The following is a 27,882-nucleotide window of genomic DNA, read 5'->3' on the forward strand; positions in this document are numbered from 1 at the left end:
ACTGCCTTTCTGCAGCTGTTATACTATCTCTAATTAACAATGCCACCCCCCCCCCCCCCCCCACTTCTTTTACCATCCTCCCTAATCTTGTTGAAACATCTATAACCAGGGACCTCCAACAACCATTTCTGCCCCTCTTCTATCCAAGTTTCTGTGATGGCCACCACATCGTAGTCCCAAGTACCGATCCATGCCTCAAGTTCTCCCACCTTATTCCTGATGCTTCTTGCATTAAAGTATACACACTTCAACCCATCTCCTTGCCTGCAAGTACTCTCCTTTGTCAGTGTTACCTTCCCCACTGCATCACTACGTGCTTTGGCGTCCTGAATATCGGCTTCCTTAGTTGCTGGACTACAAATCCGGTTCCCATTCCCCTGCCAAATTAGTTTAAACCCTCCCGAAGACTACTGGAAAACCTCCCCCCCAGGATATTGGTGCCCCTCTGGTTCAGATGCAACCCGTCCTGCTTGTACAGGTCCCACCTTCCCCAGAATGCGCTCCAATTATCCAAATACCTGAAGCCCTCCCTCCTACACCATTCCTGCAGCTACGTGTTCAACTGCACTCTCTCCCTATTCCTAGCCTCGCTATCACGTGGCACCGGCAACAAACCAGAGATGACAACTCTGTCTGTCCTGGCCTTTAACTTCCAGCCTAAGTCCCTAAACTTGTTTATTACCTCCACACCCTTTTTCCTACCTACGTCGTTGGTACCAATGTGCACCACGACTTCTGGCTGCTCACCCTCCCCCTTCAGGATCCTGAAGACACGATCCGAGACATCCCTGGCCCTGGCACCCGGGAGGCATCATACCTTTCGGGAGTCTCGCTCGCGACCACAAAATCTCCTATCTATTCCCCTAACCATTGAATCTCCTATTACTATTGCTTTTCTATGCTCTCCCCTTCCCTTCTGAGCCCCAGAGCCAGACTCAGTGCCAGAGAACTGGCCGCTGGGGCCTTCCCCCGGTAGGTCATCCCCCCCAACAGCATCCAAAATGGTATACTTGTTTTGAAGGGGAACAGCCACGAGGGATCCCTGCACTGTCTGCCTGTTAGTTTTCTTTCCCCTGACTGTAACCCAGCTACTCTTGTCCAGTACCTTGGGTGTGGCTACCTCCCTGTAACTCTTCTCGATAACCCCCTCTGCCTCCCGGATGATCCAAAGTTCATCCAGCTCCAGCTCCAGTTCCTTAACACGGTCTCTGAGGAGCTGGAGTTGGGTGCACTTCCCGCAGGTATAGTCAGCGGGGACACCAGTGGTATCCCTCACCACCCACATCCTACAGGAGGAGCATGCAACTGCCCTAGCCTCCATCCCCTCTTACTTTACAGAATTAGCTGCCCCGTGGACCAACTGGACCTCCGCCCTCCGACTCTGCTTCCAGTCAGCTGTACTCTAAACTCCTGGCTCCCTTCACGCTCTTTGATAAATATAGGAAATTAAATGTAAGGAGCACCTTACTCCCTCCTCACCTAACTCCCTCAGTCACCAAACTCTCACTGTAGCACTCAAATGTGATGAGGGGAGGGGGGGGGGGGGTGATGTAAGAGAGGAGGGGCTTTGCATTACTGATAAAAGAGACTATCACTGCAGTAATGAGGGAGGGATGTCTGAGAAGGCTCTTCTAATGAGGCCATATGGGTGGAGTTTAGAAAGAAAAAAAAGGGTGACCACTTTGCTGGGACTGTACTACAGGCCTCCCAACAGTCAGAGGAGCAGATATGTAGGCAAATCGCAGAGAGGTGTGAGAGGAATAGGGTTACTTTGGGAGGAGATTTCAACTTTGCTAATTGATATGCCATCAATGAGCACACGACGAGTGGTGAACGTAACTGAGGCTTTAATACACTAAACAGAAAGCCTCCTGGCCTCTGATCCCGAACTGGGGCAGGGCCTGAGGTCGGCCATCTTTATACCAGGCCCGAGGGGAGGCGGAGCCATCAGGCAGTTGTTTACCACATTACATATAATACAGTGGCCATTTACCACAATACACATATTATACACTACAGTGGTTTACCACACTAATATTATTGAAAATCGCCTCAAGACTGTAACGTTTGCATTTAAAAGGCGGTCGCGACTGGCCTTCTCAACTTAAAACAGGTCACTGCCTTCATTATTAAAAGCCGGTTGGAGCTGTTTGGCCCTTCTCCCACTTATTTTTAAATTTAGAGTACCCAATAATTTTGTTTTCAATTAAGGGGCAATTTAGCGTGGCCAGTCCACCTACCCGGTACATCTTTGGGTTGTGGGGGTGAGACCCACAGAGAAACAGAGAGAATGTGCAAACTCCACACGGACAGTGACCCAGGGCCGGGATTGAACCCGGGTCCTCGGCGCCATGAGGGAGCAGTGCTAACCACTGAGCTACCATGCCCGGGCACTTCCCCCACGATCAGGAATGCTGTGACTGATGGCTCCGCGACCATCCCGACGCCCGCCCGTGACCCACCCGTGGGTTGTGACCCGCAGTTTGACAAATCCTGAGATAAATCACACAAGGTGACAGAGGATGGTTTAGCTCAATGGGCTGGGCAGCTGGTTTGTGATGCAGAACAAGGCCAGCAGCACAGGTTCAATTCCCGTACCAGCCTCCCCGAACAGGCGCCGGAATGTGGCAACTAGGGGCTTTTCACAGTAACTTCATACTTGCGTCAATAAAAGGTTAATATTATTAGGATGTCGTTCAGAAATATCCTGTGGTTTTCAAAGACGAACTGGAAACAGTGCGGTGCACTGCAGTAGAATTGTTTGTAGATCTTCGAGGTACTCTTTGCTTTTTCACACTCAGGACCAAAGTGGAGGAGCAGCAGGAGTAAAATCTTCAAAGGCTAGGAATCATTGAGGCCCATTTAGTTTCCACGTTGGGTAGCTCTAATTGTACCTGTACTTAAAAGTGATGGAAACAGGCCCTTCGGCCCAGCTGGTCAATGCCGCCCAGTTTCTATCACTAGGCTACTCACACGTGCCCACATTTGGCCCATATCCCTCTGTACCCTCACGGCCTTGGGGCCTCACGGTAGCATGGTGGTTAGCATCAATGCTTCACAGCTCCAGGGTCCCAGGTTCGATTCCCGGCAGGGTCACTGTCTGTGTGGAGTCTGCACGTCCTCCCCGTGTGTGCGTGGGTTTCCTCCGGGTGCTCCGGTTTCCTCTCACAGTCCAAAGATGTGCCGGTTAGGTGGATTGGCCATGCTAAATTGCCCGTAGTGTAAGGTTAATGGGGGGATTGTTGGGTTACGGGTATAAAGTAGGGTGATCATTGTTCGGCTCAACATCGAGGGCCGAAGGGCCTGTTCTGTGCTGTACTGTTCTATGTTCTATGTACCCACCCTGCCCATGGAACTGTCTAACTGCTTCTTAAAGGACAAAATTGTACCCACCTCTACCGCAGCCTCTGGCAGCCAGTTCCAGATGCTCACCACCCGGTGTGTGAAGAAATTGCCCCTCTGGTCTCTTTTGTATCTCTCCCCTCTCACCTTAAACCTATGCCCTCTAGTTCTAGACTCCTCTACCTTTGGGAAAAGATGTGGACTATCTACCTTATCTATGCCCCTCATTATTTCATAGCCCTCTCTCAGATCACCTCTCAGCCTCCTCCACTCCAGGGGAAAAAGTCCCAGCCTATCCAGCCTCTCCTTATAACTCAGACCATCAAGTCCTGGTAGCATCCTAGTCAATCTCTTCTGCGCTCTTTCTAGTTTAACAATATTCTTCCTGTAATAGGGTGACCAGAACTGAACACAGTATTCCACGTGTGGTCTTACCAATGTCTTGTACAACTTCAACAAGGCATCCCAACTCCTGTATTCAATATTCTGACCAATAAAACCCAGCATGCTGACTGCCTTCTTCACCACCCTGTCCACCTGTGACTTCATTTCAAGGAGCTTTTCCCCTAGATCACTTTGTTCTGTAATTCTCCCCAACTCCCTACCATTAACTGAGTAGGTCCTGCCCTGATTTGAGCTACCAAAATGCATCACCTCACATTTATCCAAATTAAACTCCATCTGCCATTCATCAGCCCACTGGCCCAATTGGTCAAGATCCTTTTGCAATCTTATTTAACCTGCTTCACTATCCACTATGCCACCAATCTTGGTGTCATCTGCAAACTTACTAACCATGTCTCCTATAGTCTCATCCAAATTATTAATATATATAACAAATAACAGTGGACCCAGCACCGATCCCTGAGGCACACCGCTGGTCACAGGCCTCGTTTGAAAAACAACCCTCCACAACCACCCTTTGGCTTCGGTCGCCAAGCCAATTTTGTATCCAATTGGCTACATCATCCTGGATTCCGTGAGATTTAACCTTTTGCAACAACCTACCGTGCGGTACCTTGTCAAAGGCCTTGCTGGGGTCCATGTAGACCAACATCGGCCGCACTGCCCTCATCTACCTTCTTGGTTACCCCTTCAAAAAACTCAATCAAATTGGTGAGACATGACTTTTCCCTTACAAAGCTATGCTGACTTTTCCTAATTAGCCCTTGCCTGTCTAAATGCCTATAGACCCTGTCCCTCAGAATACCTTCTAACAACTTACCCACTACAGAAGTAAGAACAAGAAGAAGTAGTTCCCGGGCTTATCCCTACAGCCCTTGCACCTCTCCTGTGGCTGTCGATTATTTAAATATCTCAGCTAGGGGGCCGGCAATTTCCTCCCTCGCCTCCCACAACGTCCTGGGATACATTTCATCAGGTCCCGGGGATTTATCTATCTTGATGCGCTTTAACACCTCCAGCACCTCCTTCTCTGTAATATGTACACTCCTCAAGACGTCACTTTTTATTTCCCCAATTTCCCTAACAATTGTGCCTTTCTCAGCAGTAAATACTGACGAGAAATATTCATTTAAGACCTCTCCCATCCCTTGTGGATCTGCACATAGATAATCCGGTTGTTCCTCAAGATGCCTGACCCTCTCCCGAGTCATTCTTTTGTCCTTTATGTATCTGTGGGACCTGTACAAGAAGGATGGGTTGCATCTAAACTGGAAGGACATAAATATCCTGGCCGAAAGGTTTGCCAGTGTCACACGGGAGGGTTTAAACTAGTGGGGCAGGGGGATGGGAACCGGAGCAATAGTTCAGAAGGTGAAATAACTGAGAAGGAACGAGAGAATAGGACCAGTAAGATCAGAGGAAGAGCAGGCACGGAGATGTTGCTTAACACGGCGAGACTGATGGTCTGAAGTGCATTTGTTTCAAAGCGAGCTGTATAACAGGTAAGGCAAATGAACTTAGAACTTGGATTAGTACTTGGAACTATGATGTTGTTGCCATTACAGAGATTCGGTTGAGGGAGGGACAGGATTGACAGCTAAACGATACAGGATTTTGATATTTGAGGCGGGATTGTGGGGGATGTAAAAGGGGCAGGGGAGTTGCACTAGGTTGCGAAGAATATCGCAGCTATCCTGTGGGAGGACACCTTGGAGAGCTCAAGCAGCAAGGCAATATGGGCAGAGCTCAGGAATCGGAAGGGTGCAGTCACAATGTTGGGGGTTTACTACAGGCCTCCCAACAGCCAGCGGGAGATAGAGGAGCAGATATGTAGGCAGATTTTGGAAAGGTGTAAAAGTAACAGGGTTGTTGTGGGGGATTTTAACTTCCCCTATATTGACTGGGACTCACTTAGTGCTAGGGGCATGCATGGGGCAGAGTTTGCAAGCAGCATCCAGGAGGGCTTCTTGAAACAATATGTAGATAGTCCAACTCAGGAAATTGGACCTGGTGTTGGGGAATGAGCCCGGCCATGTGGTCGAAGTCTCAGGAGGGGAGCATTTTGGGAACAGTGACTATAATTCAGTGAGTTTTAAGGTACAGTGGATAAATATAAAAGAGTCCTCGGGTGAAGGTGCTACCTGGCAGCACGGTAGCACAGTGGTTAGCACTGTTGCTTCATAGCGCCAGGGTCCCAGGTTCGATTCCGGCTTGGGTCATTGTCTGTGCGGAGTCTGCAAGTTCTCCCCGGGCTTGCTTGGGTTTCCTCCGGGTATCTGTGTGGGTTTCCTCCGGGTGCTCCGGTTTCCTCCCACAAGTCCCGAAAGACGTGCTGTTAGGTGAATTGGACATTCTGAATTCTCCCTCTGTGACCCGGACAGGCGCCGGAATGTGGCGACTGGGGATTTTCACAGTAACTTCATTGCAGCGTTAATGTCAGCCTACTTGTGACACAAATAAATGTTATTATTGTTAATAATAAAAATTGGGGGAAGGCTAATTATAACAATGTTAGGCAGGAATTGAAGAATCTAGATTTGGGGCGTATGTTTGAGGGTAGATCAGCATCTGGCATGTGGGAGACTTTCAAATATCAGTCGATAGGAATTCAGGACCGGCATGTTCCTTTGAGGAAGAAGGATAAGTATGGCAAGTTTCAGTAACCTTGGATAACAAGGGATATCGTGAGCTTCGTGCAAAAGTAAAAGGAAGCATTTTGTAAGGGCTAGAAGGCTGGGATCAGATGAAGCCCATGAGGAATATAAGGAAAGTAGGAAGGAACTTAAGCAAGGATTCAGGAGGGCAAAAAGGGATCACGAAAAGTAATTGGCAAACATGGTTAAGGAAAATTCCAAGGCTTATAAGTATACAGTATGAGAGCAAGAGGGTAGCTCTTGAGAGGGAGAGGGTTTTCCCCACTCAAGGACAGGGGAGGGAATCTATGCATGGAGCCAGAGGAAATAGGTGAGGTACTGAATGAGTACTTTACATCAGTATTCAACAAAGAGAAAGACTTGGTGGATGCTGAGTCTGGGGAAGGGTGTGTAGATAGTCTGGGTCACATTGAGATGATAAAGGAGTTGTTGGACGTCTTGAAAAACATTAAGGTAGATAAGTCCCCAGTGCCTGATGGGATCTATCCCAGAATACTGAGAGGCAAGGGAGGAAATTGTTGGGGCCTTGAGATAAATCTTTGTATCCTCACTGGCTACAGATGAGGTCCCAGAGGATTGGAGAATAGCCAATGTTGTTCCTTTATTTAAGAAGGGTAGCATTGGTAGGGAAATTATTGGAGAGGATTTGTCGAGACCGGTTTTACTCCTATTTGGAAGCAAGTGGACATATTAGCGAGAGCCAACATGGTTTTGTGAACAGGAGGTCGTGTCTCACTAGATCGAGTTTTTCGGGAGGTAGGGCAGTGGATGTTGTCGACGTGAACTTCAGTAAGGCCTTTGACAAGGTCCTTCGTGACCGACTGGTACAGAAGGTGATGTTGCATGGGATCAGAGGTCAGCTGGCAAGATGGATACAGACTGGCTTTTTTTTTAATAAACAATTTTATTGAGGTAGTTTTTGGCTTTATAAACAGTTACAGACATCATCAGAAAGGAAGCAAAAAAGGCACAAATGTGCAAACATCCACGTACTTTCAATACTTCCATCGTACCGTATTGCACAAGCCCGCTCCCCTCCCACCCGTACTACATGCCATATTTTCCCTCCTATTCTACTCTACCCCCCCCCCCCCCCCTCCCCCCACCCCCCTGCTGACGCTCACTCTCCCGCAAAGAAGTCAATAAATGGTTGCCACCTCCGGGTGAACCCCTGCACAGATCCCCTCAAGGCGAACTTAATTTTTTCCATCCCCAGGAAACTCGACATGTCCGCAAGCCACCACTTAGTCTTCGGGGGCTTTGAGTCCCTCCACGCCAATAATATTCGTCGCCGGGCTATCAGGGAAGCAAAGGCCAGCACATCGGCCGCTTTCTCCCCCTGGACGCCCGGGTCTTCCGAAACCCCAAAAATTGCCACCCCTGGACTCATCACCACCCTTGTTTTTAGCACCTGGGACATGACCCCCGCAAATCCCTCCCAGTACCCCCTCAGCTCAGGGCATGCCCAAAACATGTGCACATGGTTCGCTGGTCCTCCCGCCCACCTAGCGCATTTGTCCTCTATCCCGAAAAATTTGCTCATCCGAGCCACCGTCATATGGGCCCGGTGAACGACCTTAAATTGGATCAGCCCGAGCCTAGCACATGTCGCGGTCGAGTTTACCCTACTCAGGGCCTCTGCCCACAGCCCATCCTCCATTTCCCCGCCTAGCTCCTCCTCCCATTTAAGTTTCAGTTCCTCTGTCTGGGACCCTTCCTCCCTCATGAGCACCTTATAAATACCCGAGACTCTACCCTCCCCTTCGTCCCTCCCAGAGACTATTCTGTCTAGGATCCCCATTGGCGGGAGGCGCGGGAAAGATGGGACCTGTCTACGAACAAAGTCCCGCAACTGTAGGTATCTAAAATCATTTCCCCTTACCAACCCAAATTTCTCCTCCAAGCTCCTCAAACTCGCGAAGCTCCCTTCCAGGAACATATCACCCACCCTTCCTGCCCCTGCTCGCCGCCATACTCGGAACCCCCCATCCATACTGCCGGGGGCAAACCGATGGTTGTCGCAGATTGGCGCCCAGACAGACGCCCCCATCTCCCCCACATGCCTCCTCCACTGGCCCCATATCCGCAGGGTCGCCACCACTACTGGGCTGGTGGTGTACTTGGCCGGCGGTAGAGGAGCCGTGACCAGGGCTTCCAAACTGGAGCCCCTGCACGAAGCCGCCTCCACCCGCTCCCAGATAGACCCCGTACCCATCATCCACTTCCTTATCATAGCGATGTTGGCCGCCCAGTAATAATTGACCAGACTCGGCAAAGCCAGCCCTCCCTCGCTGCGGTTCCTCTCCAACATTGCCTTCTTCACCCGCGGAGACTTTCCCGCCCAGACAAAGCTCATGATCAGCCCGTTAACTCTTTTGAAGAAGGACTGTGGGATAAAGATCGGGAGGCACTGAAAAATAAACAAAAATCGAGGGAGGATTGTCATCTTTACAGTCTGCACCCTCCCTGCCAACGACAGCGGGAGTGCATCCCATCTCCGAAACTCTCCCTTCATTTGCTCCACCACCCTGGCCAAATTTAACTTATGCAGCCTGCCCCAGTCTCGTGCCACCTGGATTCCCAAATACCGGAAATTTTCCTCAACTAACCTAAACGGTAGCCCTCTCAATCTGTTCTCCTGGCCCCTTGCCTGTACCACAAACATTTCACTCTTGACCGTATTTAATTTGTATCCTGAGAACTGGCCGAACTCCCTCAGCATTCCCAGTATAGTTCCCATCCCGGCCACTGGGTCCGACACGTACAGGAGCAGGTCGTCTGCATAAAGAGAAACCCTGTGTTCAACCCCGCCCCTCACCATCCCCTTCCAACCCTCTGCGGCTCTCAGCGCAATCGCCAGCGGCTCTATGGCCAGCGCAAACAGCAGCGGGGAGAGCGGGCAGCCCTGTCTGGTCCCTCGGCACAACCTAAAGTACTCCGACACTTCTCTGTTGGTCCTGACGCTGGCCCTCGGGGCCTGATATAATAATTTGATCCAATCCACCAATCCCTCCCCGAACCCAAACCGTCCGAGCACCTCCCATAGATAGTCCCACTCCACCGGGTCAAAGGCCTTCTCGGCGTCCATAGCCACCACTACCTCCACCTCTCTACCCGCCGGGGGCATCATTATCACATTGAGCAATCTCCTCAGATTGGCCGCCAGCTGCCTACCTTTCACGAACCCCGTTTGATCCTCCCCAATCACCTCCGGTACACAGTCCTCCATTCTACCCGCCAGTACCTTTGCCAGGAGCTTGGCATCTACATTAATCAGGGAGATTGGCCTGTAGGATCCGCACACCTCCGGGTCTTTACCCCGCTTTAATATCAGAGATATGGTGGCTTGTGACATTGTCGGCGGCAGGGTCCCTCTGTCCCTTGCCTCATTGAAAACCCTCGCCAAGACCGGGCCCACCAGCTCCGGGAACTTCCTATAAAACTCTACTGGGTATCCATCCGGCCCCGGGGACTTCCCCGACTGCATGGCCTTTAGGCCCCCCAATACCTCCTCTACTCTAATCGGGGCCCCCCCCCCCAACTGTTGGGAATGTTAACCCATCCAGAAACCTTTTCATCCCCTCCGGTTCTTCTGGCGGCTCCGAAGTATACAGCTTACGATAGAAGTCCCGGAATACCCTATTCAATTCTGCCGGATCCTCCACTTTGCGCCCCCCCTCGTCCCTCACTCTACCTATTTCCCTGGCCGCCTCCCTCCTCCTAAGTTGCTGCGCTAACAGTCTGCTAGCCTTTTCCCCATACTCGTACACCACTCCCCTCGCCTTCCTAAGCTGTTCCACGGCCCTGCTCGTGGATAGTGCCCCCAGTATACAGACTGGCTTGGTCATAGAAGACAGAGGGTAGCAGTGGAAGGGTGAGTTTCTGAATGGAGGGCTGTGACTAGTGGTGTTCCACAAGGATCAGTGCTGGGACCTTTGCTGTTTGCGCTATATAGAATTGATTTGGAGGAAAATGTAACTGGTCTGATTAATAATTTTGCAGACGACACAAAGGTTGGTGGAATTACGGATAGCGATGAGGACTGTCAGAGGATACAGATCGGTTGGAGACTTGGGCGGAGAGATGGCAGATGGAGTTTAATCTGGATAAATGTGAGGTAATGCACTTTGGAAGATCTTATACAGGTGGGAAATATACAATAAATGGCAGAACCCTTAAGAGTATTGACAGGCAGAGGGATCTGGGTGTACAGGTACACAGGTCACTGAAAGTGGCAACGCAGGTGGAGAAGGCAGCCTAGATTTTATACGGCATGCTTGCCTTCATCAACCGGGGCACTGAGTATAAAAATTGGTAAGTCATGCTGCAGCTTTATAGAACCTTAGTTTGGCTGCACTTGGAATATAGTGTTCAATGTATCCAGTGTTCAATTCTGGTTGCCACGCTACCAGAAGGATGTGGAGGCTTTGGAGAGGGTACAGAAGAGATTTACCAGGTTATTGCCTGTCGTCCATGCACAGTCTCTAGGTATTAGGTATGAGGAGAGGTTGGATGAACTTGGTTTGTTCTCACTGGAAATACGAAAGTTGAGGGGCGACCTGATAGAAGTCTACAAAATAATTTTTTTTTTTTTAAATTTAGAGTACCCAATTTTTTTTTTTTCCAATTAAGGGGCAATTTAGCGTGGCCAATTCACCTACGCTGCACATCTTTGGGTTGTGGGGGTGAAACCCACGCAGACACGGGGAGAATGTGCAAACTCCACACGGACAGTGACCCGGGGCCGGGATTTGAACACGTGTCATCAGCGCCGTAGGCAGCAGTGCTAACCACTGTGCCACGTGCCGCCCTGAAGTCTACAAAATTGTGAGGGGCATGGACAGAGTGGATAGTCAGAAGCTTTTTTCTCCCAGGGTGGAAGAGTCAATTACTAGGGGACATATGTTTAAGGTGCGAGGTACAAAGTTTAGAGATGTACAAGGGAAGTTTTTTTACACAGAGGGTAGTGGGTGCCTGGAACTCGCTGCCGGAGAAGGTGGTGGAAGCAGGGACGATAGTGACATTTAAGGGGTTCTTGACAAATATATGAATAGGATGGGAATAGAGGGATACGGACCCTGGAAGTATAGAAGATTTTAGGTTAGACGGGCAGCATGGTCGGCGCAGGCTTGGAGGGCCGATGGGCCTGTTCCTGTGCTGTACTTTTCTTTGTTCTTGTTCTCTATGCTCAAGAAGGACATTATTGGGACTTTCGGTGGCGCCCTCGAGGAGACAGGTCACAGGTCGGATCGCTCCCGCCCGAGATGGGCAAACGGACCTCTTTTGTTTTTAAATTTAGAGTACCCAATTATTTTTTCCAATTAAGGGGCAATTTAGTGTGGCCAATCCACCTATCCTGCACATCTTTTGGGTTGTGGGGGTGAAACCCACGCAGACACGGGGAGAATGAGCAAACTCCACATGGACAGTGACCCAGGGCCGGGATTCGAACCCGGGTCCTCAGCACCGCAGGCAACAATGCTAACCACTGTGCCACCGTGCTGCCCTGAACGGACCTTTGTTAACGGACTTTTTTGGGACCTGGCAGCCTGAATCGGTGGAGGAGACGATAGGGAAGAGGTTTCTTTTCCGGGGTATGGGCAGCTGGACTAGAAGTGGTCGAGTGGAGCGGCAAGGATCGAAGCGGGAGCAGCGGCGACCCCAGACCGGGCGGTCAAGCATGGCGGACGGCGGGGACCGGGGAGCGGAGGCTCACTGGCCAAGGGAGGAGCAGATGGAGTTCTTCAAGAACTGCTTCGCCGAGCTGAGGAGGGACACGCTGGACCCGATGAGTGCGGTGATGGACCGAATGGTCAAGACACAGGCGGTCCAAGGGAAGGCGTTCAGGGAGGTCGAGGCGAAGCTCTCCAGCCAGGCGGGCACGGTAACAGAGCTGGAGCACGAGGTGGAGGAGCTGAACGCCCGTCAGAGGAGGATGCAGGAGCAGCTTGAAGAGCTGGGGAACAGAGCCAGGAGGCAGAATTTAAGGATCATTGGCCTCCCCGAGGGCTGCGAGGGGTCGGATGTGGGCGCATATGTGATGGGTATGCTTGAGGCACTGATGGGACCGGAGGCCTTCCCTCAACCCCTGGAGTTGGATGGGGCACATAGAGCCCCCGCAAGGAAGCACAGGACGGGCGACCGACCGAGGGCCTTGGTGGTCCGCTTTCACCGGCTTGCTGACAGGGAACGTGTGCTGCGATGGGCCAAGGCGGAGAGGAGCAGCAGATGGGAGAACTGCGAGGTGAGCATTTACCAGGACTTGGGAACAGAGCTGGCCAAGAGACGTGCAGGATTCCTCAAGGTAAAGGCAGCCCTCTACAAAAAGGTGAGGTTTGGAATGCTGTATCCTGCAAAGCTTTGGGTTACGTTTGAGGAACTCCACTACTACTTTGAGACACCAGAACAGGTTTGGACTTTTATTAAAGATAAGAAACTGGACTTGAACTAATGGGCACTTAGTTCTTTCAGTGCTGTAGAGTGGCGACGGCCTGTTAACCTAATTTGCTCTGATTAGGTGTGGACTTTTATTAAAAGAAGAAGCTGGACTTGAACTAAAGGACTCTGGGCTCTCAGAGCTTTTGTGTGGCGGCGGTTTGTTAAACTATCCTGTACTGTAATGTTTTACCCAAGATTGTTCTCAGCCTGGACAGAGAGTGGGGGCTGGAGGACGCACTGTTTAGGTGTTTTGGGGGGGATTGCAACAGGCGGGGGGGGGGGGGGGGGGGGGCCTACAAAGGGGGGCCTGCTCTTGGTACCGTTTGGCGGGAGATCGGGGCCTCTGATAGGGGGATGGGCTAGGGGCTGGTTAAGGGACTTGAAAGGGCACGGAGGGATACAATTAGGTTAATGGGTTCCTGGTGTGTGGGGGGAGAGCCCGAGCGCTCGGACGGGAGACAGGCAGGCGCCAAGGGCAGGGGTCAGCGTAGCTAGCGTAGGTCAGGGGGCACCAGGGAGAGTCGGAGGTGGGGCGGGGCGGGCTAGGGCCAAGCGCAGGGCTGACCTGGCAGGTCAGGCCTTGGGGGGCAGGGGGAGAGAGGGTTAGGGCCACGTTAGTTTAGTTGAACACGTGTGGCACGAGCAAACAGAGCTGGTAGGGGAAGTGCCTTATTAACATGTTTATTCTTTCCCACTGTTCGTTTTCACTATGTTAAGGCTCTTTGCACAGGGCCATTTTTCTCTCTGTAAATGTTACAAATTTGTGTTAAATAAAAAACTCAAAAAAAAAAATGTTTTTTTTAAAGAATGACATTATTGAATTGAGTTCCAGTGATTGGAGCTTCTCTATCATCCTGGTGCCCAAACTGGTTGGAACTCAGAGACTGTGCGTGGACTACAGGCGGGTGTGAATGCCGTAGTCAAGAGGGATTTGTTTCCTATTCCACATTTGGAATTCTGAATCGAAAGCATTGGACGGTTGCAATTCATCACCAACGTAGACTTGCTGAAGGGCTATTGATCACTACCTTTGACTGAGAGGGCAAAGGAGATTTCCCCCTTCCTGACGCCACAAGGACTTTATCAATTCAAAGTTATGCTGTTCGGGATGAAGAACGCCCCCCCAAACTTTTCAGGGCTTGCGAAGAGTGATTTGAGGGTTGAGTCACTGTGCCGTATAGAACATACAGTGCAGAAGGAGGCCATTCGGCCCATCAAGTCTGCACCAACCCACTTAAGCCCTCACTTCCACCCTATCCCCGTAACCCAATAACCCCTCCTAACCTTTTTTGGTCACTAAGGGCAATTTATCATGGTCAATCCACCTAACCTGCACGTCTTTGGACTGTGGGAGGAAACTGGAGCATCCGGAGGAAACCCACGCAGACACAGGGAGAACGTGCAGACTCCGCAGTGACCCAAGCCGGGAATCAAACCTGGGACCCTGGCGCTGTGAAGACACAGTGCTATCCCCTTGGGCTACCGTGCTGCCAATTGATAAATTGATGACTTTGTGGTGTTCAGCCAGAGTTGGGAAGAGCATCTCCACCACCTAAAGGAACTGTTTGATTGCTTAGAAGAAGCCAATCTCGTGATGAATCTGGCAAACAGCACATTTGGTAAGACCCAAGTTTCATATCTGGGACACATAGTGGGACATGGTCAAACGGCGCCACGAGATGCAGAAATACAGGTTATTGGGACTTCCCGGAACCCACCATCAGAAAAGAGGGTTTAAGATTTCTGGGCATGAGCGAATTCTGTCGTACGTTTATGCCAAAGTCTAGCAGTGTGGTAAGAGATCACAGAGCACTGAAAGGAGAGCAAGCACGTTATCTGGACAGAGGACTGTCGAACGGCAATCAACCATTTAAAATCCGTGTTGACCACAAATGCAGTGTTAGCACCACCCAATTATGAGAAGCAGTTTAAACTGGAGGTGGATGCGAGGGACATTGGTGAAGGAGCCGTGTTATTGCAAGTAGACAGACTTGGCCTTGAGAAGCCGGTGGAATATTTCTCAAGGAAATTAAATCATCACCAGCAGATGTATTCGACCATTGAGAGAATTAAGCCTGGTACTGGCGTTACAACATTTTACGCTCCATGTTTCCAACAACCCAGCAGAGACAATCATATATACGGAGCACGGCTTTTTTAAATTTCTGGAGAAATTTCAAGATCGGAAAGTCCGGTTATTCCAATAGCATTTGCTTTTGCAACAATTTAATTTTAATATCTTTCATGCGGCCAGGAGGGAAAATGTCATCATGGACGCTTTATCCGGAGTATAAAATAGGCCTTTGGAACAGTGGGTGTAAATTTTCTGGGGCATCGTCTGTGTTAATGCATCCTCTTGAATTTGTCATGTTTAATAGTGCTTTTTTGATTGGAGGGCTGTGATTAGTGGTGTTCCGCAGGGATCAGTGCTGGGACCTTTGATGTTCGTAGTATATATAAATAATTTGGAGGAAAATGTAACTGGTCTGATTAGTAAGTTTGTGGACGACACAAAGGCTGGTGGAATTGCGGATAGTGATGAGGACTGTCAGAGGATACAGCAGGATTTAGATGGTTTGGAGACTTGAGCAGAGAGATGGCAGATGGGGTTTAATCCGTAAAAATTTGAGCATTTTGGAAGGTCTATAACAGATAGGGAATATACAGTGAATGGTAGAACCCTCAAGAGTATTGACAGTCAGAGAGATCTAGGTGCACAGGTCACTGAAAGGGGAAACACAGGTGGAGAAGGTAGTCAAGAAGGCATGCAGCATGCTTGCCTTCATTGGCCGGGGCATTGAGTATAAGAATTGGCAAGTCATGTTGCAGCTGTATAGAACCTTAGTTAGGCCACATTTGGAGTATAGTGTTCAATTCTGGTCGCCACACTACCAGAAGGATGTGGAGGCTTTAGAGAGGGCGCAGAAGAGATTTACCAGGATGTTGCCTGGTATGAAGAGCATTAGCTATGAGTAGAGGTTGAATAAACTCGGTTTGTTCTCACTGGAACGAAGGAGGTTGAGGGGCGACCTGATAAAGGTCTACAAAATTATGAGGGGCATAGACAGAGTGGATAGTCAGAGACTTTTTCCCAGTGTAGAGGGGTCAATTACTAGGGGCATAGGTTTAAGGTGCGAGGGGCAGGGTTTAGAGGAGATGTACGAAGTAAGTTTTTTTACACAGTGGGTAGTGGGTGCCTGGAACTCACTGCTGGAGGAGGTGGTGGAAGCAGGGACGATAGTGACATTTAAGGGGCATCTTGACAAATCCATGAATAGGTTGGGAATAGAGGGATACGGACCCCGGAAGTGTAGAAGATTTTAGTTTAGACGGGCAGTATGGTCAGCACAGGTTTGGAGGGCCGAAGGGCCTGTTCCTGTGCTATCCTTTTCTTTGTTCCAAGATAGAACCAATAAGAAAAGGGTTGAGAAATGGAATGTCTTTCATATTAAGACATTTAATTTAAAATAAAGGGACGATTTTCGTTCATGAACCATGCTGATGGTATGTGCGAAGACCCAGCTTGAAACACCGCTTCGGGAGGTGTAGTTTGGTTTTTGGAATAAAGTAGGGTGTCTCGTTGGAACCCCAGTGAGAATAACCAGCCCAGTCGTCAAGTAACAATTATTAAAGACTATTTATTAAATTAAAGAAAAGTCAAATACATATCAACAGGACTGCAACACTCAAAGACAATTAAGTATATGTATCACTAAACACATACGCAGTTTATGTGGAATGTACCCCTTGTCCCAAAATATATCTACATTCCCTGAACTCCGTAAGACTTCCCCAAACAACATCCATATTAAATAAACCTAGAAGTCAAATCCAGTTTATAGTTTATAGTTACCACACAACACAGGGCCAATTATCAAGTCTGGGAAACTTATTTTCTTGGTCCACTGAAGATACTTAAATTTCCTTTATGAAGCTCTCTGCAAAGCCTTGGCTCTAATATTTAGATGCAGGCCTAGCTTCCTGGCTGTGAGTTATTGACTGACCTCTCGGGCTGTTAGATGTAAACTTTCTACTTCTGAGGGGGATAGCAATTATACAATTTCTCTTTTGATTATTCATTCTGGTATACTTGGCTGTCTGCCCCTCTCAAGTTCCTTGACTCTGATATTAGCATGTGTATACCTCCAATGATCTCTCAGTCGACTAGGTAAGCTGTTTCTACCAAAAGGGCGAGTTACACCCGATTCTGACTCAATGCCTGCTAATCTCGTTACCGGGAAAGTTGCATTTCATCATGCCTTTTGAGAGAGGAAGGGAAAGGGGGAGAGAGAGGGATAGAGAGGGGAAAAGAGAGTGGGAGGGGGAAAGGGGAAGAGAGGGAGGGAGAGATGAGGGATCGAGAGGGAGAGAGAGCAAGAAGGAGAAAGAGTGATGAGAGGAGAGCAAGAGGGGGAAAGAGAGGGCAGCACGGTGGCGCAGTGGTTAGCACTTCTGCCTCACGGCGCCAAGGTCCCAGGTTCGATCTCGGCTCTGGGCACTGTCCATGTGGAGTTTGCACATTCTCCCCGTGTTTGCGTGGGTTTCACCGCCACAACCCAAAGATGTGCAGGCTAGATGAGGGGCTGGTTTAGCATAGTGGGCTAAACAGCTGGCTTGTAATGCAGAACAAGGCCAGCAGCACGGGTTCAATTCCCGTACTGGCCTTCCCGAATAGGTGCCAGAATATGGCAACTAGTGGCTTTTCACAATAACTTCATTGAAGCCTACTTGTGACAATAATGATTATTACTATTAGGTGGATCGGCCACGCTAAATTCCCTCATAATTGGAAAAAATGAATTGGGTACTCTAAATTTATTTTTTTAAAAGAGTGGGAAAGAGAGAGATCGGGAGGAAGAAAGAGCGAGCGGGGAAGAGAGCAATCAGAGGGAAGAGGGAGCGAGAGGGGGAAGAGGGAGCGAGAGGGGGAAGAGGGAGCGAGAGGGGGAAGAGGGAGCGAGAGGGGGGAAGAGGGAGCGAGAGGGGGAAGATGGAGCGAGAGGGGGAAGAGGGAGCGAGAGGGGGAAGAGGGAGCGAGAGGGGGAAGAGAGAGCGAGAGGGGGAAGAGAGAGCGAGAGGGGGAAGAGAGAGCGAGAGGGGGAAGAGAGAGCGAGAGGGGGAAGAGAGAGCGAGAGGGGGAAGAGAGAGCGAGAGGGGGAAGAGAGAGCGAGAGGGGGAAGAGAGAGCGAGAGGGGGAAGAGAGAGCGGGAGGGAAGAGAGAGCGAGAGGGGTGGCGAGAGCGTGAAGGGAGAGCATGCAAGAGAGCACGTGAGGAAAGAAATAGAGTACACAAGCGGGAGAGAGAGCACAGAAAGGGGGAGAGAGCACGCAAGAGGGGGAGAGCACGCAAGGGTGACAGAGAGCGTGCGAGAAGAGGAGAGTGCGGGCGTGAAGGGGAGAGGGAGTGCAAGAAGGGGAGAGGGAGCGCAAGAAGGGGAGAGGGAGCAGGAGAAGGGAGAGGGAGTGCGAGAAGGGGAGAGGAAGTGCGAGAAGGCAGCACGGTAGCACAAGTGGCTTCACAGTGTCAGGGTCCCAAGTTCGATTCCCCACTGGGTCATTGTCTGTGCGGAGTCTGCACGTTCTCCCCGTGTCTGCGTGGGTTTCCTCCGGTTACCTCCCACAGTCCAAAGACGTGCAGGTTAGGTGGATTGGCCAGGATAAATTGCCCTTCGTGACCAAAAGGGTTAGGAGGGGTTATTGGGTTACGGGGATAGGGTGGAAGTGAGGGCTTAAATGGGTCGGTACAGACTCGATGGGCTGAATGGCCTCCTTCTGCACTGTAGGTTCTATGTTCGAAGGGAAGAGAAAGCGCGAGAAGGGGAGAGAGAATGAGGAGAGGGGAGGAGAGGGAGGAAAGGAGTCAGAGTGCACGAGAGAGGGGAAGCGAGATGGGGAGAGAAAGAGAGAGGGAGTTAGAGGGGAAGAGAGCGCGTGAGAGAAAGAACTGTTGACAATATCAGCTAACATGAAAACGTTGGATGGTCAGCAATTTAGTGAAGATAGGGTAAAGGAACATATGGTGTGACTCATGCACAAGATATGCACTGACAGAACAGGACGTGAGAAAGTGGAGATAGATGTAAGTTCAGAACTTGGACCAAAAAGGGGCAGTTTTGGTCCAGTGAACACCACCGACTGGATATTCCCCTTCAAGCCACCCAACGTCCTGACGTGGGAATATATCCTTCACTGTCAGTGGGTGAAAATCCTGGGACTCCTCGCTGAACAGCGCTGTGGGTGTCTCAGTCTGAGCAACAAAGGTGGTCCAGGAACCCCTCATACTTGTTGCTGAAGCTGGGGGTGGAGGAGACAAGAGAGAGGACGAGCCTTTCAAAAGGAACTAATTTATGTCAGAAACAATTAAAGTATTCAACTCTTGTGTTTAACACAAAGTTAATTTGAATTTTATGAGGAATATTATATAGGGCTGGATTCTCCAATCCCGCGGTAGATTGTCCACGCCGTCGTAAACGCAGTCGCGTTTCACAACCGTGTGAATAGGCCGCTGCCAGGATTAATTCTGGCCCCTACAGGGGGCCAGCACTGCACTGGAGCGGTTCACACCGCTCCAGCTGCTGATCCCGGCTCGAACTGGGCGCCACGGGATCCGCGCATGCGCAGTGGCTTCCTTCAACACGCCGGCCCCGACGCAACTTGGCGCAGGGCTACAGGGTCCAGTGCGTAGGAAACGAGGCCCCCCAGTGAGAGAGGCCGGCCCGCCGATCGGTGGGCCCCGATCGCGGACCAGGCCACATCGGAGGCCCCCCCCCGCTCCCCGGGGTCGGACCCCTCACCCTCCCCCCACAGGCCGCCACCCGACCCTTCAACGCCGAGGTCCCGCTGGCTCAGAGCAGGTTAGAACGGCGCCGGCGGGACTCGGTTTTTTTCTTACGGACGCTCGGCCCATTTGGGCCGGAGAATCGGCGGGCCGGCCACGACCAGCGCCAGTGGTGCTGATTCTCCGCTCTGTGGAGAATCGCGTGCCGGCGTCGGGGTGGATGTTCCGGCCCCGGGGATTCTCCGGCCCGGCCCAGGGGATGGGAGAATCCCGCCCATTATCCCTTATAAACTGGGTTGGAATTAATGAACATCAGCAGAAACATCCCCCTGATGAACAAGGCTGGTTCTTCAGACCTGGGTGCGATTAACAGCAAAATTCAGTCACTGTAGTTTATTCTGGTCATGGCTGTGCATCAGCAGATTGGATAACTGAGCGAATCCCATTCCACACTCGGAGCAGATGAACAAGCTCTCCCTCATGTGACGTCTCTGGTGTCTGAACAGGGTGGATGACTGAGTGAATCGCTTCCCACACTCGGGGCAGCGGAAGGGTCTCTCCCCGGTGTGAACCCGCTGGTGACTCAGCAAAGTGGATGACTGAGTGAATCCCTTCCCACACTCGGGGCAGGTGAACGGCTTCTCCCCCGTGTGAATGCGCTGGTGTCTCAGTAGGGTGTACGACTGCGTGAAACCCTCCCCACACTCGGAGCAGGTGAACGGCCTCTCCCCGGTGTGAACCCGCTGGTGCCCCAGCGGCAGGGTGGATGACTGACCAAATTCCGTCCCCTGCTTGGAGAGGTTGAACAGCCTCTCCCCGGCATGAGTGCGCTGGTGGGCAGTCAGTTCAGATGACCGCCTGAACCCAGTCCCGCAGTGAGAGCACTTGAACTGCCTCTCCTCGGTGTGAACCCGTCGATGGCGTATCAGCTCCACAGAACTTTTATAGCACTTCCCGCAGTCTGGGCATCTAAAAGGTCTCTCATCGGTGTGAACTTGCTGGTGTGTCATCAGGTTGGCTGAAAAAATGAATCCCTTCCCACACTCGGAGCAGGTGAACGGCCTTTCCCTGGTGTGAACTCGCTGGTGCGTCCGCAGGTTGGTTGATTGAGTGAATCCCTTCCCACAGTCAGAGCAGGTGAACGGCCTCTCCCCGGTGTGGGTGCGTTGGTGTGTCAGCAGGGTGGATGATTTAGTAAACCCCTTCCCACACTGAGGACAGGTGAACGGCCTCTCTCCAGTGTGAGTGCGCTGATGAATCTCCAGTTCAGATGGGTAATCGAATCCCTTCCCACAGTCCCCACATTTCCACGGTTTCTCTCTGTTGTGACCGCACTTGTGTTTCGATAGGCCAGATGGTCGACTGAAGCCTCGTCCACACTCAGGACACGCGAATGGTTTCTCCGCATTGCGAACGGTGCTTTCGCTGTTCATGTTCAAAATCCGAGGATAGTTAGGTTACGATAAATTGGCCGACTCTTTGCCAGATCTGGATGAGATGTTTGGTTTGAGTTTACGAATGCAAATCCTTCCCTTCTATTGTCCTGTAAAATTAATTTGAACAGAAAAAAAAGGATGTGAGAGTGAACCCACAAGAACACAAAAGGCAGGTTGTGAAATTGAGCTGAATGAATCTGGTCAGTTGAAATGAAATGAAAATCGCTTATTGTCACGGGTAGGCTTCAAATGAAGTTACTGTGAAAAGCCCCTAGTCACCACATTCCGGCGCCTGTCCGGGGAGGCTGATACGGGAATCGGACCGTGCTGCTGGCCTGCTTTAAAAGCCAGCGATTTAGCCTGGTGAGCTAAATCAGCCCCATTGTGGGGCCGCCATTGGGAAAAAGTGACCATGAAAACTGCTGGAAGTTATAAAAACTCAACTGGTTCAGTATGTTCTTCAGGGAAGGGAACCTGCCACCCAGTCTGGATCTATACATAGCTCTAAGGGAGAGGGAGAGTGACAAAATAAGTGGGAAAAGTGAGAAGGCTAAAGGCTAAAATATAGGTAGGTGCAAGCAGACAATTAGGAAGTCCAAGTTGGCCTTTATCGCAAGAGGGTCTGTGAACAACAGGGGCAGTGAAATCTTGCTTCAATTGTACAGTACCTTGGTTAGACCCCACCTGAAGTACTGTGCGCATTTTGGTCCCTTTACCGGAGGAAGATTATTGTCCAACAGAGAATGCAACGGGGGTCCTATGAAGAGAGATTGGGAAATCTGGCCCTGTATTCCCTCAAGTTTTGAAGAATGAGAGGTGATAGAATTGAAACCTACAAAATACTTAAAGGGACAGGGTAGATGCGAGTCAGATATTTGCATTCGGTTGGGGAGTCTGGAACCAGGGAGACAATTTGGAAATAAGGGGGAAGTGCTTGGAACAGAGATGAGGAGAATTTATTTTTATTCAGAGGGTTGTGACTTTTTGGACTTCTCCATCTCAGTCGTTGGGTATGTTTAAAATAGAGGTTTCTACATACCAGTGTTGCAAAGTGGATAGTGTTGGGGGGGGGGGGGAGCGTTGAAGTGGCCAATCAGCTATGATCACACTGAATGGTGGAACAGGCTCGATGGGCTGAATGGCCAATTCCTGCTCCTTTGTTCCCAACATTCTCTCCTGTTGACAGGGACAATGATGATCGCGCGTGCGCACAGGAACAGGATTAACCGCGCTCGCGCATCAGTGACAAGGACTGCTACACATGCGCGGTAGAATAGCAGGGCTCATCACGCATGCGCATCGCCCCATAAAGATGGCCGTTTACCGGGGCCTTTCACCGAGAAATGTCGCCCATAATATCGCTGGGTCGGTTCAAATGCGGTACCTTGCAACTTCTTGTTGCGGTGCTGAGGCCTTCACTGGGTGTGTGAAGCCTCCCTCCCCCCTTCCCACCCACTCACTCACTCACTCACTGCCCCTAACGCTGCCTCCGCTCATCCGCCTCCTTCCCACCTGATGATGAAACAAACAAGCGTCTGTCCCAAGACATGAGCCGCACTGCGCATGCCCCACATCACAATGCCCGGCTGACGGCAGGTCTGGACCAATAGGAAGAGGAGGCGGAGCCGGAGGACCGAGCGGAAGCGGCTGGTCCTCCAACCAATCGGAGTGAATGAGGGGCGGGGCTGAGCCCGGATCTCTCTCATTGGCTGAGGCTCTATCATTTTGAAAGCTGCTTTGTCTCAAACTCCAGGAGAAAACTGGACCTTTCTGTCTGTGGCTTCAAACAGATGAAGCCCTGTGGGTGTGGAGCAAACATTTCAACATTTGCTACTGAGATGGATTAATTTGGGGTTGGTTTAGCACAGGGCTAAAGAGCTGCCATTGAAAGCAGACCAAGGCAGGCCAGCAGCACAGTTCAATTCCCGTACCAGCCTCCCCGAACAGGCGCCGGAATGTGGCGACTAGGGGCTTTTCACAGTAACTTCATTGAAGCCTACTCGTGACAATAAGTGATTTTCATTTCATTTCAGCACAGACAGCAAGATTTATTTCAGGAAATAACACAGTGTAGAGATGCACAGGCTGTTTGGCACTCCTTCCATGTCCAGAACCATTTAATTCCAGCCCATCTTTGGACCAACTTCAACCGGGAGAGTTTGATGATCTCCATCAAGGTATGATTAAGGATAAGGTATCAGTAAGTTCACAGATGACACAAAAACTGGCGGTGTGGTAAACAGCGAAGAGGAAAGTCTTTGATCAGGACGATATAGAAAGGCTGGTTAGATGGGCAGAACAGTGGCAAATGAAATTTAACCCTGGCAATTGTGGGGTGATGCATTTTGGGAGGACTAACAAGGCAAGTGAATAGACAATGAATGGTAGGACCCCAGGAAGTAGCGGATCAGAGGGATCTTGGGGTCCGTGTCCATTGATCCATGTCAGCAGGACAGGTAAATAGGGCATGAGATTCTTGCCTTTCTCAGCCAAGAGCAGGGAGGTTATGATGGAGCTGCATGAGGGTGGCATGTGGCGCAGTGGTTAGCATCGGGACTGCGGCGCTGAGGACTCAGGTTCGAATCTTTTCCACCTACCTGCACATCTTTGGGTTGTGGGGTGAGACCCACGCAGACACGGGGAGAATGTGCAAACACCACACGGAGAGTGACCCAGAGCCAGGATTGAACCTGGGGCCTCGGCACCGTGAGGCTGCAGGGCTAACCCACTGTGCCACCTTGCTGCCCGCTGTAACCTTTCTCTGGTTCTTATTGTACAGGGCACACCTCGAGTATACAGTTTAAGTATCCTTACTGAAGGAGAGATGGAGTTGCATCGGAAACAGTTCAGAAAAGGTTCTCTGGGACGATTTCTGAGATTGCCTTTTGAGGAAAGTTTGACCACGTTGAACCGATGGTCATTGGACTTTGTAAGAATGGTGGGGGATCTCATTCAAACATTAGATTTTGAAGTGTCTTGCTTAGGGGGGTGATGCTGAGAACTGTGTGGTAACCTGACAGGGCCTAATTTTGAGCCTGATTAAATTGGATATCTTAAAGAAGAATTGAACACTTTGAATCAAACTGCAGTCCAAACCTCAGGCAGGCTGATGGGAATTTGGACTTTGCCAAAGTCAAATACACAACCCACAGACAAACAGCCAGAACATAGAACATACATACATACAGTGCAGGAGGCCATTCAGCCCATTGGGTCTGCACTGCCCCACTTCCACCTTATCCCAATAACCCCTCACCTTTTTGGTCACTAAAGGCACTCTATCATGGCCAATCCACCAAACCTGCACGTCTTTGGACATGTTGGACCTGTCCTGTCAATCGCCCATCAGGAGATCACTGATCCTTTGATACACACCAATTTGTTTTGGGTAGCCCAGACCGAGCCAGACTCTCGGGCACCCAGAGTTCCTGCCATCAGCTTATGTGGCAACAGGTTCTGTGCAGCATCACCACCGGAGATGGACACCTGGGAGCGGGCTCTGGTGTCCTGTCACACGGACACTATTGGGTGTTGGGACCCCCTTTCCCGGGACCGCATTGGCTGGAAGCCAGAGATGTTTCTGGAAAGGTGGGGAGGGAGGAGGGTAAAGGTAGATGCCCAAAACACACCAGCGGCGAAGACTCCACGCAGACGTAATCGAGACGTCTGATCAGAGGCGGAAGGAAGCAGCGTGCGAGACCCACCTTCACAACGACGGACCTGAAAGACTCAAGAGAATCAAACCCACGGCTCATCCTAAGTCATCTTTACGGGAAGTATAACCAATCTTGGGAATCTTTAGAAAATGTTATTGGGTTAATTTAAGGGTAAATATTGTTGTGAAATAAAGTTGGTTTGATTTTATATTGTGTTGTCTTTTGTTTGCCTCAATAATAAAGATATCTGGTTAAACCTTTGATTAATACACTGGTTGAAAGTATCTGAAATTTTACAGATACCGGGGCGGAATTCTGGGGGGGTCGGAGAATCACCTGGGGCTGGCGTCAATCCCGCCCCCGCCGTGGCCCGAATTCTCCGCCACCTGGGAATTGGCGGGGGCAGGAATCACACCACGCCGGTTGGCGGGCCCCCCGCGGCGATTCTCTGGCCCGCGATCGGGGCCCACCGATCGGCGGGCGGGCCTGTGCCGTGGGGGCACTCTTTTTCTTCCGCCCCGCCATGGCCTTCACCATGGCGGGGGCGGAAGAGACCCCCTCCCCTGCGCATGCGCCGGGATGACGTCAGCAGCCGCTGACGCACCGGCGCATGCGCGGACTTCCGCCGGCCGGCGAAGGCCTTTCGGCCCCAGCTGGCGGGGCGCCAAAGGCCGTTCGCGTCGGTCGGCGGAGCGGCAACCACTCCGACGCGGGCCTAGCCCTTCAATGTGAGGGCCTGGCCCCTAAAGGTGCGGAGAATTCCGTACCTTTGGGGAGTCCCGACGCCAGAGTGGTTGACGCCACTCCAATACGCCGGGATCCCCCGCCCCGTCCAGAACTGTTTCACCTTATGGGGGCACACTTAATAAATACGTGCTCACCCATTTGAGGTCGAGATGAGAGGGGATGTCTTCTCTCAGAGTCATTAATCTTTGGAAATTCCTTCCACAGACAGCAGTGGAGGCTGGGTCATTGAATAAACTCATGTTTCTAATGGTCAAGGGTTTCTGGGGGGAAAGGTAGGAAACTGGAGTTGAGGCAGCAATCAGATCAGCTCGTCCAATCTTATTGGATCGTAGAGCAGGTGCAGGCTCAATGGGCCAAATGGTCTATTCCTGCTCATAGTTCTTATGATCATAGATTTTTCAGTGCAGAAGGAGGCCATTTGGCCCATCGAGTCTGCACCGACCCTTGGAAAGAGTGCCCCACTTAAGCCCACACCTTCCTATCCCCGTAACCCAATAACCCCACCTAACCTTATTGGACACTAAGGGCAATTTATCATGGCCAGTCCACCTACCCTGCACGTCTTTGGACTGTGGGAGGAAACTGGAGCACCCGGAGGAAACCCACGCAGACACGGGGAGGATGTGTAGACGCCGCACAGAGCCACCCAAGCCGGGAATCGAACCTGTGACCCTGGAGCTGTGAAGCAACTGTGCTGACCACTGTGCTACCGTGCTGCCCAAATAACCTGCCTCCTGGGTCAGGATGGCTGTGCATACACCCTAAACGGGGCTGGGGGGGGGGGGGGGGGGGTGTCTGAGGGTGACTATATGTACAGAGTGAGCAGTAATGTCCTGGAAGCCGCTGTCTATGAGTGTTGGAAGTGGGGATGAATTATTTCAAACAGAGACGGTATGGGCACTCAAGGGAAATAAACTTGCAGTGTTAAGGTGGGGGGGGGGGGGGGGGGGGGGGGACTGACAGCACACCCCGTATGGATGCAGTGACTCCATGATTTGCTTCCTGTTTTTTGACCATTTTGTAAGTTGGTATGTATGTCTGAAGGAAATCAGCTATTTCTGATAGGTAATGCTTTGGAGAGGGGGCAGAGGAGGTTCACCAGGATGTTGCCTGGTATGGAGGGTGCTAGCTATGAAGAAAGGTTGAGTAGATTAGGATTGTTTTCAGTGGAAAGACGGAGGTTGAGGGGGGACCTGATTGAGGTCTACAAAATTATGAGAGGTATGGACAGGGTGGATAGCAACACGCTTTTCCCAAGAGTGGGGGTGTCAGTTACAAGGGGTCACAATTTCAAAGTGAGAGGGGGAAAGTTTAAGGGAGATGTGCGTGGAAAGTTTTTTACGCAGAGGGTGGTGGGTGCCTGGAACGCTTTACCAGCGGAGGTGGTAGAGGCGGGCACGATAGCATCATTTAAGAGGCATCTAGACGGGTATATGAACGGGCGGGAACAGAGGGAAGTAGACCTTAGAAAATAGGAGACAGGTTTAGATAAAGGATCTGGATCGGCGCAGGCTGGGAGGGCCGAAGGGCCTGTTCCTGTGCTGTAATTTTCTTTGTTCTTTGTAAAAGGCCATTTTAATGTGAGTCTTAAAGCCCAGTCTTTAATACGCATTTTTAAATGAGTATTTCAGTATTCATAACCTTAGGTCATGCCAAAACACAACTTAAACAGAGGTACAAAGCTTGACACATCCACAAACTAGTTGAAGATAAAAGCAACATTCTTACTGACAATATGAACTGACTAATGAACAGATTTTCAAAGTTAGTTTCATATTATGAAATGAGCTATCCCAGCAATCAAGGTCGAAATAAGCAACATAGCAATATGAAGCTACTATTGTTCAGAATATGGATAAAATGAAAGTCAGCAGAAAACCAGTAAGAACCAGACTCGATTACAGCGCAAAATCACATACCGTAGCACACACAAATAGTCAAACATGAAACATCTAGGGCAGCACGGTGGCCTAGTGGTTAGCACAACCGCCTCACGGCGCTGAGGTCCCAGGTTCGATCCCGGCTCTGGGTCACTGTCCGTGTGGACTTTGCACATTCTCCCCGTGTCTGCGTGGGTTTCACCCCCACAACCCAAAAATGCGCAGAGTAGGTGGATTGACCACGCTAAATTGCCCCTTAATTGGAAAAAATAATTGGGTAATCTAAATTTATGAAAAAAAACATGAAACATTTAAAACTTATGTTGCACATTGAGGATTGACAGTTAACCATCCAATCAAATGTATTTGAAACTCGCCCAAACCAATTAGGACGACACAGAGGTATGGACACATTGCTTCAGACTGATAACATTTTCCTTAAACATGAGGGTCCGCACAGCCATTTTCTATCCAGGATCGCTGTGCACTTTGATCTAACTACTCGCTATCCTTATTTTCGTATTTTCACTTTTCCACTCTAACTCT

General features: G+C 50.6%; 1 protein-coding gene across 1 annotated transcript in view; it reads right to left on the reverse strand.

The window, feature by feature from the left end:
* LOC119951628 (zinc finger protein 721-like) overlaps window positions 1-22,086 on the reverse strand; it is an 86,659-nt gene extending 64,573 nt beyond the window's left edge. Inside the window, exons 1-3 of the mRNA XM_038774808.1 lie at window positions 21,722-22,086; window positions 20,003-21,160; window positions 4,568-4,570 (exon numbers count right to left, since the gene is read on the reverse strand). Coding sequence (XP_038630736.1) covers window positions 4,568-4,570; window positions 20,003-21,050 — 1,051 coding nt within the window. The 5' untranslated portion in view covers window positions 21,051-21,160; window positions 21,722-22,086. The remainder of the gene's footprint in view (window positions 1-4,567; window positions 4,571-20,002; window positions 21,161-21,721) is intronic.
* Between the last annotated feature and the right edge of the window lie 5,796 nt (window positions 22,087-27,882).

This window comes from Scyliorhinus canicula, chromosome 17 (genome assembly GCF_902713615.1).
Source record: "Scyliorhinus canicula chromosome 17, sScyCan1.1, whole genome shotgun sequence".
In the NCBI taxonomy this organism is placed as follows: Eukaryota; Metazoa; Chordata; class Chondrichthyes; order Carcharhiniformes; family Scyliorhinidae; genus Scyliorhinus; species Scyliorhinus canicula.